This window comes from Phasianus colchicus, chromosome 1 (assembly GCF_987193195.1).
Source record: "Phasianus colchicus chromosome 1, bPhaCol1.hap1.1, whole genome shotgun sequence".
NCBI lineage: Eukaryota > Metazoa > Chordata > Aves > Galliformes > Phasianidae > Phasianus > Phasianus colchicus.
The window spans coordinates 68,888,908-68,903,661 of record NC_143436.1 but is presented as its reverse complement, the minus strand read 5'-3'; the positions used below and the strand labels follow the sequence as shown (position 1 = coordinate 68,903,661).

General features: G+C 39.4%; 1 protein-coding gene across 5 annotated transcripts in view; it reads left to right on the top strand.

Moving 5' to 3' along the window:
• Positions 1 to 14,754, top strand: part of ITPR2 (inositol 1,4,5-trisphosphate receptor type 2) — a 263,254-nt gene that overhangs the window by 32,667 nt on the left and 215,833 nt on the right. For all 5 annotated transcript variants that reach the window (XM_090146695.1, XM_031597173.2, XM_090146688.1 and 2 more), the window contains exons 3-7: positions 5,823 to 5,938; positions 7,189 to 7,275; positions 7,953 to 8,111; positions 13,683 to 13,781; positions 14,252 to 14,335. In XM_090146695.1, coding sequence (XP_090002821.1) covers positions 5,823 to 5,938; positions 7,189 to 7,275; positions 7,953 to 8,111; positions 13,683 to 13,781; positions 14,252 to 14,335 — 545 coding nt within the window. The remainder of the gene's footprint in view (positions 1 to 5,822; positions 5,939 to 7,188; positions 7,276 to 7,952; positions 8,112 to 13,682; positions 13,782 to 14,251; positions 14,336 to 14,754) is intronic.

Below are 14,754 nucleotides of genomic sequence, written 5' to 3'. Positions count from 1 at the left end.
GGATTGACTACACCCTCAGCAAGTTTGTAGATGACACCAAGCTGTGTGGTGCAGTTGACGTACTCAAGGGATGGGATGCCATTCAGAGACACGTAGACAGGCTTCAGCAGTTGGCTCAGGTGAATCTCTTGAGGTTCAATAAATTCAAATACAAGGCCTTGCATCTATGTCATGGCAATCCCTACTGTCAGTGCAAACTGGAGGAGGTAAGGATGGAGCACAGCCCTGCTGAAAAGGACTTGGGGATTTGGTGGACGGAAACCTTGACATGAGTTAGCACTGTGCCCTTGCATTCCTGAAAGCCAACCATATCCTGAGAAGCAAGGCCAGCACGGTGAGGAAGGTGATCCTGCCCCTCTACTGTGCGCTGGTGAGACTTCACATGGAGTACTGTGTCCAGGTGTGGAGTCCTCAGTACAGGAGGGATATGGACCTGTTGGAATGTGTCCAGAGGAGGGCTACAAAAATGATGCAGGGGATCGAACATGTTTCCTATGAGAACAGGCTTAGAGACGTGGGGCTATTCAGCTTGGAGAACAGAAGGCTCAGAGGAGACCTGAGAGCAGCTTCTCAGCGAGGGGGAATATAAGAAAGAAGGGGACAGACTCATTAGCAGGGACTGTTGTGATAGGAAAAGGGGACAAGGTTTCAAACTAAAAGAGAGGAGATTTAGTTTGGCTATAAGAAGTTTTTTTGAGCAAGGGTGGTGAGGCACTGGAACACGTTTCTCAGAGAGGTGGTGGAAGCCCAGTCCCTGGAGTCTTTCAAGGTCAGGCTGGATCAGGGACTGTGCAGCCTGTTTGAGCATGTCCCCCTGTTCGTTGCTGAGGAGTTGGACTAGATGACCTTTAAAAAGGTCCTTTCCAACTCAAACGACTCTGATCCTATGATTCTGTGATTCTGTGTCAGAGCTGTATCTTAATGATTACCTATGAAACATGGCTAGGCCAAAATTTTTCTGAGAACTTTGAACACTGTGGCACTTTAGCTCATTGTGTTATGAGGGAAACCAAAAGCGCAGCTCTGCCACAGTTTGTTAAATTTATTAGTTCTGCTCAAAAGCACTCAGGCAAAAGAGCTGCTAAAAGTCATCCATATAACTAAGACATGTAAGAGAAACACATGTTTTTCTCCCTAAAAATCTCCCAGAAAGTGGATTCAATTAGAATCTCAAAATTCGTAAACAAACAAGAAATACTTTAAGTAGGTTCTTGACATGAAAAGATGATTTGGGCATGAGTGATTAGTTGAATGATTAGCCATACACAACTAAAAATAGTGCCTAATAGCAGGAAGAGCAGGGCCTCTTTAGTAACAGAAACTTCTGTCTGCATGGTTTACACTGTTTTTATCACTCACAGCTGAAACTGGCGTTGATGTGAGGTTAGAGCATGACCTGCAAGTCAAAGGAGTCTGAGAAAGGCATGTTTCTAACAGGATATTTAGATTCCAGAGCCTGACTTTGAAAATGAACATTAGAGGAGTATGTTTGCTCTTTTTTGGGTAATATTTTAACAATTCAGCCTCCTTTCCCTGCCCTCCTTTTTTTTTTTTTTTTTAAGTTATATTTTCTAACTACTTGTACCCTTCCTACAGAGTTCACTCAGAGATCAAATGTAGGTACTGAGCTGTTGGCTTGAACTGAAAACCAGAGGAGTAAAGAGATGTCTCAAAATAGCAGTTTCATTTTTGTTACGTGTTTACTTTCCTTTTTTTTTTTTTTTTTTTTTTGAGTGGGTGGTAGCTATTCTAGTTGTTTTAGAACATCCTACAAAACAGAATATTGTTAAACTAAGGAAAGCTGTTGTTCCTTTTCATTTTGTGTCCATATAAAGAAACTGTACTTCAGGTTTCCCCTTCAGTCATCCTGTAGTGAGCCTGGAGTTGCTCTTTGTTCATCAGTGTGTGCATCTTGATTTGCATCACTGTAAAAGAGGGCAGAATTAGTCCCACACGTGTTTCCTGATGTATGCTGAAAAAAAGAAACATTTACTGTTTTGTGGTTAAATTTAAGGGACTGATGAAGCCAGGTGCTTCTTGTCCTAATACTGAAATGTCCTAAGTGAAATTAATGTGCTAAAGGTATAAGTTAATTTCTCTAGTTCTCCAAATCACTGAGGTCATCCATGATGGATAAAAGCAGGATTTCTGGCACTTAAAAGGAAAAAAAAAAAAAAAAAAAAAAGGAGGGAGGAAGAAAAAAACAATGACAAATTTTGTTCTAAGACATCTTTGCACAATATCAATAAATATTTAAGAGACACAATAAGAGTTATTTTCCTTTGCAGACTTCCTGAGTGTAGTTGCTTTTTGGTCAGAGGGTGTGCTGTATGCGTTATGTGTTTGTTCTACCCACTATTGCCTTATTCAAAACAGTAATATGGAAAGAGAGTTTGTGCATTTTTGCAGGCTTAGACACGTGGGCACATGAAGATGTCAGAGGTCTGTCTGTTTTGTGAATGGGTTACTGGACTGACTTCCAGGAGGGCAAAGCTTTGGATCTACTGTATGCACTGGAAAGTTGCTTTGTAATCTTTTCTGTCTCAGTTTTTCTTTTTTCCTGTTCATTTAAACTATAGCTTCTTGAGGGCGGGAATTGTTGCACTTCTTGTTTTTTCCCTGTTGTCTAGGACCACAAAGCTTGAATACAGCATTCTACTATCACTCTTGTAAAAGTAACTACAAAAGATCAGGAAAAAATAAAACCAGATGAACTGGTTTTAATGTATCTGGAGTCTTAAAGAGAGGAAGGAAAAAAAAAGGCAAAAGCTTGTCTTGGAACAAAGAGAATCAGTTTTTTTTGTTTCTGAATTGAGGAAAATGTAATTCCTATAATACAGATTGTAACAAAGTTATTGGAAGTTCAACTTCTAAGCAGTAGGTTGGATCTCTGGACAGCTACGTTGAGCAGCAATGGCTGCAGATTTAGCTGTGTGGCTGAGGCAGATTAGCTCTGTAGCACCTGTTTTGTGTTTTCATATCTTTAAGAAGTATCACTGGGAAAAATAAACTGTCTTTGGGAGGCATATAGCTGCAATAATGATGGTATGTTCATGTACCATCTTGCATTTCTGTGCAATGCAGTGGGGTAGCACTGGGCTGTGAAGATGGGAAGCTGCTGTTTGTTTACTAAAGTTGCAGGATGTGTGGGGAGTACCAGCAATGAAAAAATATAAAACCTATATAAAAATAAAAATAAATAAATAAAATTTATAAAAATATAAAACCTATACCTATAAAAAGCAGGTATTGTTACTTGAGACAAGTGTGCATTTCACATGTTCTGAGATGACACGTTAATTATAGATTAACAGAAAATACTAGGTAACTTTTTGTCCTGTGAGCTGAAATTCCTATATTCGAACTAAAATCTCCTTCAAAGTACAGTAAGATTTAATAATATGGAATTTTTTTGTAGTTTTTTTTTTTCTTTGTGTCTGATCATAGTATTGTGAAAGTTATCCAGAGAGTTATGTCATACTCCAGGCTGGATAGTATAGCTCTCATTGTAAATGTTCCCCACTGAAATGAAAGCAAACATCTCTGCAAAGTGGCAGGATTTGCCTTGGAAACTTTCTCCTAGGAAAAGCAAGCAGCTCAGGGCTATGATTAGGGAGCAGATCAGTTGGAGCTGTGGGTAAGTGTCGAGAAAAGTTTGGCTGCTGATGGCCTTTCTGTGGACAGGTTTCCCTCCTACGAATATTGGAGGAAGACCCATTATTGCTATGGAGGGAGGAGGCAATGCATTTGAAGTTGTAGTGTTACAACGTGCAATACCTGATGTTTTGGCCAATATGTGAGAGGCCAAATGGCAATTTTGAAGAACTGAAAACATTGCAGCTTAGTTTGTGGCTTGAGAGCCAGTGCTATAACAAACAGCTCTGGGGGATGCAGATGCACAGTCTTACTAATCTTTTTGGCACAGTGTTAGATAGCTATGCTTAACTGAGCCTGATTATACCTGTGAATGCTGCCTGTTTTATTTTGTTAAGTAATGGGAGTTCATTCTTTGTACTTAGGAAAGACTTGGCCAGTCTTAACACAAGATTTCCTTACACATTCATCCAGTGTTTCCCCTGTGACCTGGCCCTAGCTAGTGGGTTAGTCTTCAGAGAGTGCTTGACAGTCTGTGACAGTTAAATGCGGAGGGCTGATAATTTAGCATCTTTGACATCTGTAAATCACAATTTGTGTCAGTGAAGAGTTTCACATTATCATGCATGTCCAAACCTGTATGTTCTTGTTGGTCTCATCATGAGATCCTGATTGCTATTTAATAGTTTTCCCTCCTTTCCTCTGGAATGAAATGAAAATTAACAATATTTGCTAAGGATAATGTATTTCAAGTCTAGTTTTTAGAGCAGAAGCTGATCAGGGCCATGCAAGGCTATGTATCTTTTATCACTTTAAAAGAAGTCAGATTTGGATTAATAATTTCAGCTGGAGCTTCTCAAGCCTCAATTTCCAAACTATAGGGCTGTCATGAACCCCAGTATCCTGAGAGTCCCGAGTTAGCGAATTTCATGAGATACAGCTTGTTGCCAAATAACAGTTGAATAGACACTTTAAGAAGCACTCCTTGGCTCTCTTTTTGCCCAGTCTCTTGGATGGCAGAGTATGTGGGGACAGCAATTACTTCTGTCCATACTGCCTCAGCCCCAGCTATCTTCTCATGAGCTCAGATGGAGCTGCAGGGCCTGTAAATGGAGGCCATGCATGAGAGGAGGGATGGGCCTACCATGGCAACAGCCAGGCCAGGATCAAGGGCCAGCATCCATGGGGTCCCTGTGCCCCCATTTTTTTTTAAATTATATACATTCTGTTTTGTTTGGTAGTGTGATGGAGAACATCATTAAAGACTGTAGGCTGTGTTAGGACCTCATTGACCCAAAAGCTGTGGGACTGCATTATTGTTTGTGACAGTGCATTCTTATTATTGTGTTGCACTGGCTGCTAGCATGGGGATGTGTTCTTCAGCCATCTTACTTATTTTGTCATTGAATATGAGAATTGTGACAGGAAATGAAGCAAAAAAGTGCCTGCAGTGAGTATAGAGGAGCATGGTGACGGCCCACACAGCAGAGGCATCCAGGGAGCAGGCTGGCAGAAGAGGATCTGCAGGCCCATGCCCTGCACTGGCAGTGAAAACATCTACTCTCATATGTGATAGCAGGGCTGCAGCAAGGCTGTTTGTTGAAGAGCAGTCAAAGCCTTGCAAGGGACACTGCTTCGGTGAGGCAGCCAGGAGCTGCTGACGCTCAGCTATGGTCAGCTGCCTGCTGGGGAGGTGAAGGTGGAGTTTACTTTCTGTGACACTGTTTTTGCTGCTAGTTTTTTTTTAAATCAAACTTAGAGAAGGCACACGCAGAACTGTATGCTGTGTTAGCCTATGTGATAACTTGTGGCTGGATGTTAGTGTAATCCATCGTGTTAGCTATGCCAGAAGGAGCAGAGTAGCAAGATGTATGACATACAGGAAGCGAGACAGCTTTTTCAAGGTTTCGAAAGCCACATGCCTTCAGACAATAAATCTGTGAAGTTGTGCTGCAGCAGAGTTACTAACAGAGCAGGAGGGTGTCCAGCATATGGCAAGATCCCAGCCACACAGAAGTTACAGAGAGGTTTCTCAGAATGGGAGTCGTTGACTCAGATATTCTGCCACACTGTTTATGGTAACATTACCATCAAACTGTTCTCAGACTGTGCTTGAACATTGTCATATCCAGGCCATTTCTGTAAAAGAAAATTATCCAAAGCGCAGTTACAAATGAAGGAAATGTCTTTCAACATAACTTGTGAGTATTTCTTTCATTCTTCTACAGACTGCCTTTTCAAGGTGTGTCCTATGAACCGATATTCAGCCCAGAAGCAGTACTGGAAAGCCAAACAAGCCAAACAAGGAAACCATACAGAAGCAGCACTGCTGAAGAAACTTCAAGTAAGAGGCATCTATATTTGCAATCTTATCTCAATCTGCAGGCTGTAGTGTAACAATGAAAAGAAAAAGAACAATAACAAATCCCTTGTGAACCATCATGATAGGTATTATGCCACTATAGCAACCTTAGAATTATAGAATGGTTTGGGTTGGAAGGGACCTTTAAGATCATTTAGTTCCAACCCCCCTGGGATACCTCCCTGTAGACCAGTTTGCTCAAAGCTCTTTCCAGCTTGGCCTTGAACACTTCCAGAGAGGGAGCATCCACAACCTCTCTGCGCAATTTGACCCAACCCTATATGCTAATTTCTTAGCTCTTCTATTTCCTGACTGGCATTTATTGCCCTCACCCCATTTTTCATCTTGCTTTAGGCTGTGGTTACGCCTTCCTGCTATCAAACTTCTGAAAGCAGTACTTGCTTATAAAGTACAAGTACAAAGTTAATAGAATCAAGAGTGAACCTTGATTTAAAATGTTGACTATTTTGGAACTCCTTTCCAGGAGCTGTGCAGAGAGATGGACAAAGAGGTGCTTTGCATGCTTTAATCTAGAATTTCCTCAGAGTTGCAATTTGGAGAAATTGAATGTCCCTGAAAAAGACCTGGCCTGATGTTTTAATTGGATGCATAAGATTAAGTGAAATGCAGTGTTGTCAAACACCGTGGCTACAGTTTAATGTCCAGTAGAAAGGCTGTCAGTGCTTCCTGTTAAAAACAGCAGTGAGGACACAAGATATGTGGCTAGAGCTTGCTGTGTAGCAATTAGAGCAAGAAGCTGGAATTTGTTCTGTGGCTGTGTTTGACCCTTAGTCTTCCAGTATGTGACCAAGTAGTGTTGTTTTATTATACATAAAGTAATGTATGTAATTAAGAGATGAGCAAAAAGAATGGTGACCAGAAGAAAGTAGCCATAGGCCCTTCTTTTTTCTCCTCTGGGATGAAATAAAGCACATGGAGTTATCTTCCTTGTTTGAAAAATTTTAAAATAGTGTGCTAGGCTGTGTTAGCATTAATTTCAGGTGTGATCCATGAATTGTGAATGCGTTTCTATTCTAGGTAATAAAAATCTGAATTATTTCAGATGATTATTGTTCAGAAAATCATACTGCAGGAAAAGACATGCTAATTTTTTCAATGCAGAAATGGAAGCAATTTTAATGTGGCACCAATTCTTTGTTGCAATATCTGTTCTGGAAGCCGAATCCAGATATTAAATTCAAAAATTTAAACAAACAATCATTCTTTTGCAGCATGCAGCAGAACTGGAACAAAAGCAGAATGAAAGCGAGAACAGAAAGCTATTGGGCGAAATAGTAAAATACAGTAATGTCATACAGGTAAACTTATTAAAATACATCCACCTTCTCTCAGAGCTGAAAGAGTTGTTTCATTTCAAGGTTATGGTGAAAATGAAACTAAGCATTGTAATATGGGTTGTCGTCAATGGTCAGGTAAACAGAACTTGATAAAGTTTACAATAACGTGCTTTTCTATCTCATTTAAAGACCAGAAGTACTTTATATCTGTTTAAATAATGTACCATTATATACATCTTTTGTTGTTGCAGTCTGGAATCCGAATGTCAATACAGATGTTATATGTTCAAGATTCATTTCAAAATCATACTTTAGAGGTGCTTTGCAGTTCTGTTTAAATCACTGAAGTCATTTGTACATTATGACATATTTATGAGACAGAAGTTATGTTCTGAAGTGCAGTACAACTTCCCTTAATGGATGAAGTTCCTGAAGATAACACTATTATTGACCCTTGCCCTGTCTGTGTAATATGTGCTGTAAAAACGATGGTGATGGATGTAATTATCTCAATTTGATATATAGCATTTGTTTTCCTAACCTGCAGTATACTTACTTTGGTAACTCTCTTATAGTTTTATTTTGTCTTTGCTTCTGTATGTTACGAAAAATCATTGCAGTGTGAAATCCAATGCCTTATCTTTGAGCAAGAAAATGCAAAATCTATACTAATTTTTATACTTGTTATTTGTTTACAGCTACTGCACATAAAAAGTAATAAGTACCTCACAGTCAATAAGAGATTACCAGCTCTGCTAGAGAAGAATGCTATGCGAGTGTCTTTGGATGCTGCAGGGAATGAAGGATCCTGGTTTTATATACAGCCATTCTGGAAACTAAGGAGCGAAGGTGACAATGTACGTGGAAATACTGAATGTGTAAGAGGGAGAAGGCAGAATATTCCCAAAAGATACATGATTTCCTTGCTACTGGCATGAAGTGTTCAGAAAAATAAAAAATTAAAATGGTGCTTTCAACTGTTAGCATCAAATTATATGGTCAGGAATCTGAAATGTTGCTGCATTCATCCAAGCCTCTGCTTAGCTGCATTGGAACATTTTGTATAGACAATCTATTATATGCTGGTTTATGTGAGAAGGTGTTTTTTTTTTCTTTCATTTTTTTTTTTTTTCTAAGAGCCCTTAGAGTCTATTTAAACTCAAATTCTAGACAAAATTTTGTGAAAAAGTCAGCAGAGGATGACTCTTGAAAATATGCATGTACATATCCTCTCTCAACACAAGAGTGGCTTCTGTGACTGATATTGGGTTTGATGGTCTGATGGATATTTTCTGGGTAAATATTAGTGGGATACTGCATATTGGTAAGAGGAAGAATACATAGGAGTGCTCTTTGCTGTAGACCTGAGATCTGTACCAGGAGGCCAGAACTCTGTTCTTCATTCGGTCAGCTATGGCCTAAGTGCCCTCTGTGGAAAATTCAGATCCACCTCTGAGAAGGCCACATAATAGACTTGTTTGGTTCTATTTTATGGACCTGGCTGGGAATGTTTGCCAGCTCTCCCTTGTGAAAGAGCTTTTACAGGCTTTTTTCACAGACAGGAGTGCTTCTTTTCTCGTGTATTTTCTCTCATTAACTTTGTAGTTATCCAGGTAGTTATCCTGGGTGCTATCCTGGATGAGGATGGTTGCTTGCAGTTCCTTTTGGCAAGAGTTCCTGTTGTGGGGAAGGGAAGGCTTGTATTCTCAACTCATGATCAGAAGCCAATGAAGTCATAGTCTTTCTCTGTGATATATTCAAGAGAAAAGGAGCAAGCAAAAGAAGCGCTGTGGATCAAACCTTAAGCTGATATTCCTTTCATTCTAAAAAAGAAAAAAGTGACTTATTGTTTTAAGTTTTTTGGCTTAATTTCTTAGAATAACATTAATTCAGCATTAATTTATTAATCTTAATTTCTCACGTCTGGGAAATAAGCGTGTGAAATGCTTTCCAAAGTGAAAACCCAGGGTACCCATAGCGTGATCTGTAAAGCAGTTGTGAGCCGTCACATTTACAACAGAATGCTCTTAAGCCTTTAAAGTCATCCTGATTGTTGTAGAGTTTTTGATGTGATTTGACACAGTTGTGGAGAAATGTGAAGATTTGAAGCAATTTTGCTTTTCTGAAAACTGAGTATATCACTACAGTGATCACTGTGGCAGCACATTTCACAGATGGATCTCTACAGATCTCCTTCCTGCTGTTTCCTGTGGGTATTTGTCAGAGTCTGTACTAAAAACGCAGTGTGGGAAATTATCAGGTTTTCTAATACATTAATGGTCTTTTTTGGACCTGCCTGCTGCTCGTTTTCTGTCACTAGAAATTGTTCTCTTTCTTAGTGGTGAGCTCTCCATTATATTTTACAGAGGGAAGTCCCAAGACCCAGGGTTTTCCTCCTTCTAGGCATGAATAGATGTTGATAATTTTCTTTGCAAAATTCCAATGCTAAACACCAGTCCTTTGGTAGCTTTCTTAAAAATGGTCTGTAATGTTTCTACCTTTTCATCAGACACAGAAACCAAGCAGCTGCTATTAAGAGGGACAGGAATAGCAAGTGATGTGGGAAATCCTTTATTTGCTTGCTGCAAGGTGAAAGAGGCTTCACCCTTCCAGCAACTCCTTCTCTCTCAGTTGCTCACAGAGCACCTGATACCACATAAGCTGGGACCACTTTATCCCTCCACTAGGTTATCTTTTAAAATATGTAGATTATTTGTTTTATAGTTTTCTCATTCTGACCTCTTAGTGCATGAAGTTAGGTTGATGTATCAGGTCCTTATTCTGTTTAGAAACTTCTTATGCTTTTTTTTTTTTGTTTTGTGTGTGTGTTTTTTTCTCCATTTTCAGCTTCTGTGCTATAAAAAGGAAATTCCCTAAGAAAACATACTTTAGAAGGTCTGTACAGAATCTGTTTCTAAAATGGTATAAGCAAATATTGACTTACTGCTTGAGTGACTGCTACTGTGTGAGATAACGGGGGCAGAAGAGGTCCAAATATACCCTAAAAGAAAAGAAGGTCATTTTTAAGGGGGAAGTTATGATATAGGAAGTCATGTGTGTAAGTTTTCTGATAAGTCATTGTGGTTATTTAGCTTTGTGAAGTATTTTAAAAATAATTTTTCTGAAGAGGGTTTAGTGTAGCTTCCGAAGCAATTGATTCATTATGTAAGTAATGAAAAAATATTGCCAAAATTTTACAGTAATTGGCATAACTCGGCAATATTTTTTGCATCTCAGCTCTCCTTCCGTAACAGATTTGACTGATTAATGCCAGGGCTGGCTCCAGTTATACTGAAAAGCAAGATTAGTACTGATAGCAGGATAAGCTCTGCATGGATTGCATTTTTAGTTGTCTGCCATTTTTAGTTGCTTAAAAACTTGATAATGGTGGATGCTGAGGACGGTGGTTTTGAACTTGGGGAATGGCCACCCAGCTATGGGAAAGTTAGAATGGCTTAGGTTGGAAGGAATGTTAAAGATCACCTTGTTCCAAACACCAAAAGTACTACAAAATCATAGATTCATAGAGTCATAGAATATCCTGGGTTGGAAAGGACTATAATGATCATCTCGTTTCAACCCCCCTGCCACAGACAGGGTTGCCAACCACTAGACCAGTCTACCCAGAGCCACATCCTCACTGTCTGTGAAGTATAAGATGAAAGTGGAGCAGCAGAGCCTTCAGTGTGCCTGGTAACCTATTTGGACAATTAGTCCAAATTGAAATCTCTGTTGCTTTGGAGTTCTTCACAGCTAATATAGCTTATTGTGACAGGCAGTCTTTCAGATACATCATACCTGTACTACAGTATTTTCTCTTAATTCTTGGTTGCAGTGTAGTTGTAGCTGTTATGTGGGCTTATTGAGTTTATATGCAATTAAGTAATTGCTCTAGGAGATGTCAACACTGATCCCCCACCTACAAGTCTATGCGGTGGATTTTGATTATGGCTCTTCCCTAGTCACAGACAAACAGGGTTGCATAAATTTAGAATTCTGCTGCATCCGAGACTCAAGGACCTTGTAGGTTTATTTTACATTTAAAAGCTGAATTCTCATTGGCTTCAGTATGAATGTCATCATTCTCTGGAAGCTCATTATCTAGGCCAGAAGGAATAAGAGTTTTGTCAAAGGAACTGGGAATTAGATCCTCAAAATCATATGTATCATATGCAGATTTAAGGATTTCATTTAGATGTGTGAGGAAAGAGTTTCTATGATCTGTCAAACTATTTGCTGACAACTGATTTGCAGCACACTGTGGCTGGCTGTGCTCATACATACCTAGGGAAAAGAAGACTGCTGTTAATTCTAAGTTTGCAGAGGAAAAACTAGGGAATACGTTGCTTTCTATTCTGTAATCTCTGTATTGAACAATTCTACGGAAAGAATTATGGGCCTATGGACATGTGTGCACATGAACATGTACTGCCTCCATTGCTTTGGGCATGCAGGAGCATTATTTGGAGCCAGAAATGAACTGGGTGGGAGATGTGGGCATGGGCAGGGAATAGGAGGAATTCAAAAGAGCAGAATTGCAGCTTGCCAAAAGCCGCTGTATTTACGAAAACAGGATTCTATCTTTGCTTTTGTGTTCTGTATCACTAGTGGAGAATGTGTAGGGAGCAAACACTAAATTACCTCTGTACCTTCCTTCCCAGCCTTTTGTGGAGCAAGGAGAAAAAGGGGATAGAAGAACATAGGTTATCTCATTGCTTCTGTGGCAACTGATGTAGCTGGCCAAAACCAAGGGCAATTACTGATATTGACTTGAAGCAGAGTTAGAAGACTGAGATGGAAACCATGACCCCACGTTATGGTTCCTTCTCAGGTGTGTGTCTAGAGCAGAGTAGCTGTGTATTTCTTTTTGCTCTGGTTGCCTCCATGAAAATCACAGAGTGCATTCTAAGATACATTCTTCCTGATGCCTTTTAAATTTTTTTTTGAATGGGATGCTCAATGATGTGTTCTCTCACTGTTGTTATAGTCCAGGTGTACTTTCAATAATTTTGAAGCCCTCATTCCACTTTGCAGGTTGCAAGCCTGATGGTTTTTTGATTAATGAATTGTCTGGTCTTAACTTCTTAAAAGGGTCTGTAAGTAATGACTGTGTGAAGCATGGCATGCAGGAATGTATTGTGTAAATAAGGTACTGTAAAGGCACCTTGTCACCATTATTTGGTTCTGTCAATGGACTTTTTCTTATTACTTGGGTCAAACAGGATTGTTACCTGTAGTCTGAGCATGATGACGCTGTCTTTTGCTACTCTTTATTTTAGCTGTGTTGATAAAAAAAAACAAGCAACCTTCTTTTTCACCCCTGCAGTAAGTGGGCCAAATTAATCTGCACTGAAGTTATACAGGGCTGAATCAGGCTTCTTGTAGGAAATGTGCTGATCAATGCAGAACATATTTTTGTTTGTATTCCTAAAAAGCATGGCTTTTACAGCTTTTCATATATCAAAATCACCTTTAGCCACTTCTTGTCTTTGTGTGTGTGCGCTTAAAATTGCTGGGAACAACATGAACAAACCAGAACACCAATGCTAGTCAACCTGTGTATTGATTTTTTGCCCTTCTCAGGTATGAACTGAATTCTCCATATGCATTTTTCAAGCACTTCTTAGGTCAGAGCCAATTTCGTATATTGTTGCTCCCTGTCTATGTAATTAAAGAATTCCAAGGGCATGGGACTTTGCTTGCAAGGAGTCAGCTAGGAATTTGTTGCTTAGCTGATGTACCCGGTGGCTGTGCTGAGCATCAAATGTCATTTAGGGAGTAACAGGAAAGGGGATGGAGTGAGTTCACTTGTCTCAATTTGCAGTTGTTTATGTTCCTTCCAGGTTGCAGTCATACAGTCTGAACCAAAGAACTCGTGAACCTGTTTGCCAGAAGATGGCATATAGAGTGAGGAGTCACTGGGCTAAAAAGTCTTGTCACATACAAATTTTTAAGGCTTCTCTGAAATGAAAGACATTGATGGAATAGGCTGTCTTACAGCAATAGAGGGAAAACAATTCTGCTGTCTGATTACAGATTATTTTCTAAGCTTTCTCTGCCTTGTGACTGGCAGTAAATATGGGATAAAGAGTACCTAATGTAAGTTGTAGGTTTTCTGATCTGCTCCTGAAATTCATAGGTTCATGTCTTTTATTTCATGGACTTGAGTTTCTGCTAAACTGTGTAACATGCTTAGTGAGAATGCGAGGACTTATTAGTGTCATGTCCTGAACCCGAGCAATTGCAGAGGCACATGAGAACAGAACTGGCCAAAAAAATATTCTATTGGTGTGTGAATTGTGTGCAAGTAAATTCACCAAGTGCTATTTCTAGAGCATGCATTTGAGTCATTTTTGAAAAATACAACATCACTTCATTTTATTGGGTAATTACATAAGTCTAAATTACATTTTCTTTCTGACTTCCAGGTTGTTGTTGGAGATAAAGTTGTACTGATGCCAGTCAATGCAGGGCAGCCACTGCATGCTAGCAACATTGAACTTCTAGATAACCCTGGCTGCAAAGAGGTGAGCTCAACAGAGGAGTGGTAATTGTCAGTCTGAGATGTATTATATTGTGTTATTTACTGGTTGCCAGAGCGCCATAAGCTAGATACCAGTATTAAACACTGGTTCCAGCTTGGCCTCAGAAAACCAAGATGAAACGTGTTTATTCTTGGCACAATTCTTCCTGACACTGAAAGCTTCATGAACCTTGCATGAGTTTCTGAAACCCTCATTGATGTAAGAGTAAGTCCTCTTTCATAAGATATTTAGGTCTTTTGTTGGCTGTAAGCAGACAGAATACCCACTGAGTCTTATCCAACATCACAATCATTCTGAACTCTAAATAACATCAGGACACATGTTACTCACATACCTGGAACTAATGTGCTACCCTAAATGTGGTGTGTATAGATGAATAGAATGTTTCATGAAAACAAACAAACAAACAAACAACCTTTAAGACTCCCATTATGTTTTTTTTTTCCCCCAAGGTAAATGCTGTCAACTGTAACACAAGCTGGAAGATAACTTTGTTCATGAAATTCAGTAGTTACCGAGATGATGTACTGAAAGGAGTAAGTATGATATGTGTATACATATACACATTTATATTTTCAGTTTGAATAGTCGTGGCTTATTTGACAATAATATTAAATGAAAAGGGATATTAAGAGAAATATTAAATGGTGGAAAAAAAGAAAAAAAATAGGACTTTATGGACTCATCGGGGGTCCCTCCCTGCTGTCCTACACCAGCTACTGTAATTTTTCGGTGTTGTTATCTTACTAACTGAAATTGTCTTGATTGCACTAGTTTCCAGCCTCTTCCCGCTACTACAGACAAAGAGGATCCTGGAGAAAAGATGAAGCCTAGACTGGAGAGTGCTTTATACAAAATTGCTATGATGTTTCAGTTTAGGCCAAAGTACCAAAGGAGGTCTAACAAGCTAGAGAAGGGAGTGAAGCATGGAAGATGACAATAACTGTTGTAAGAC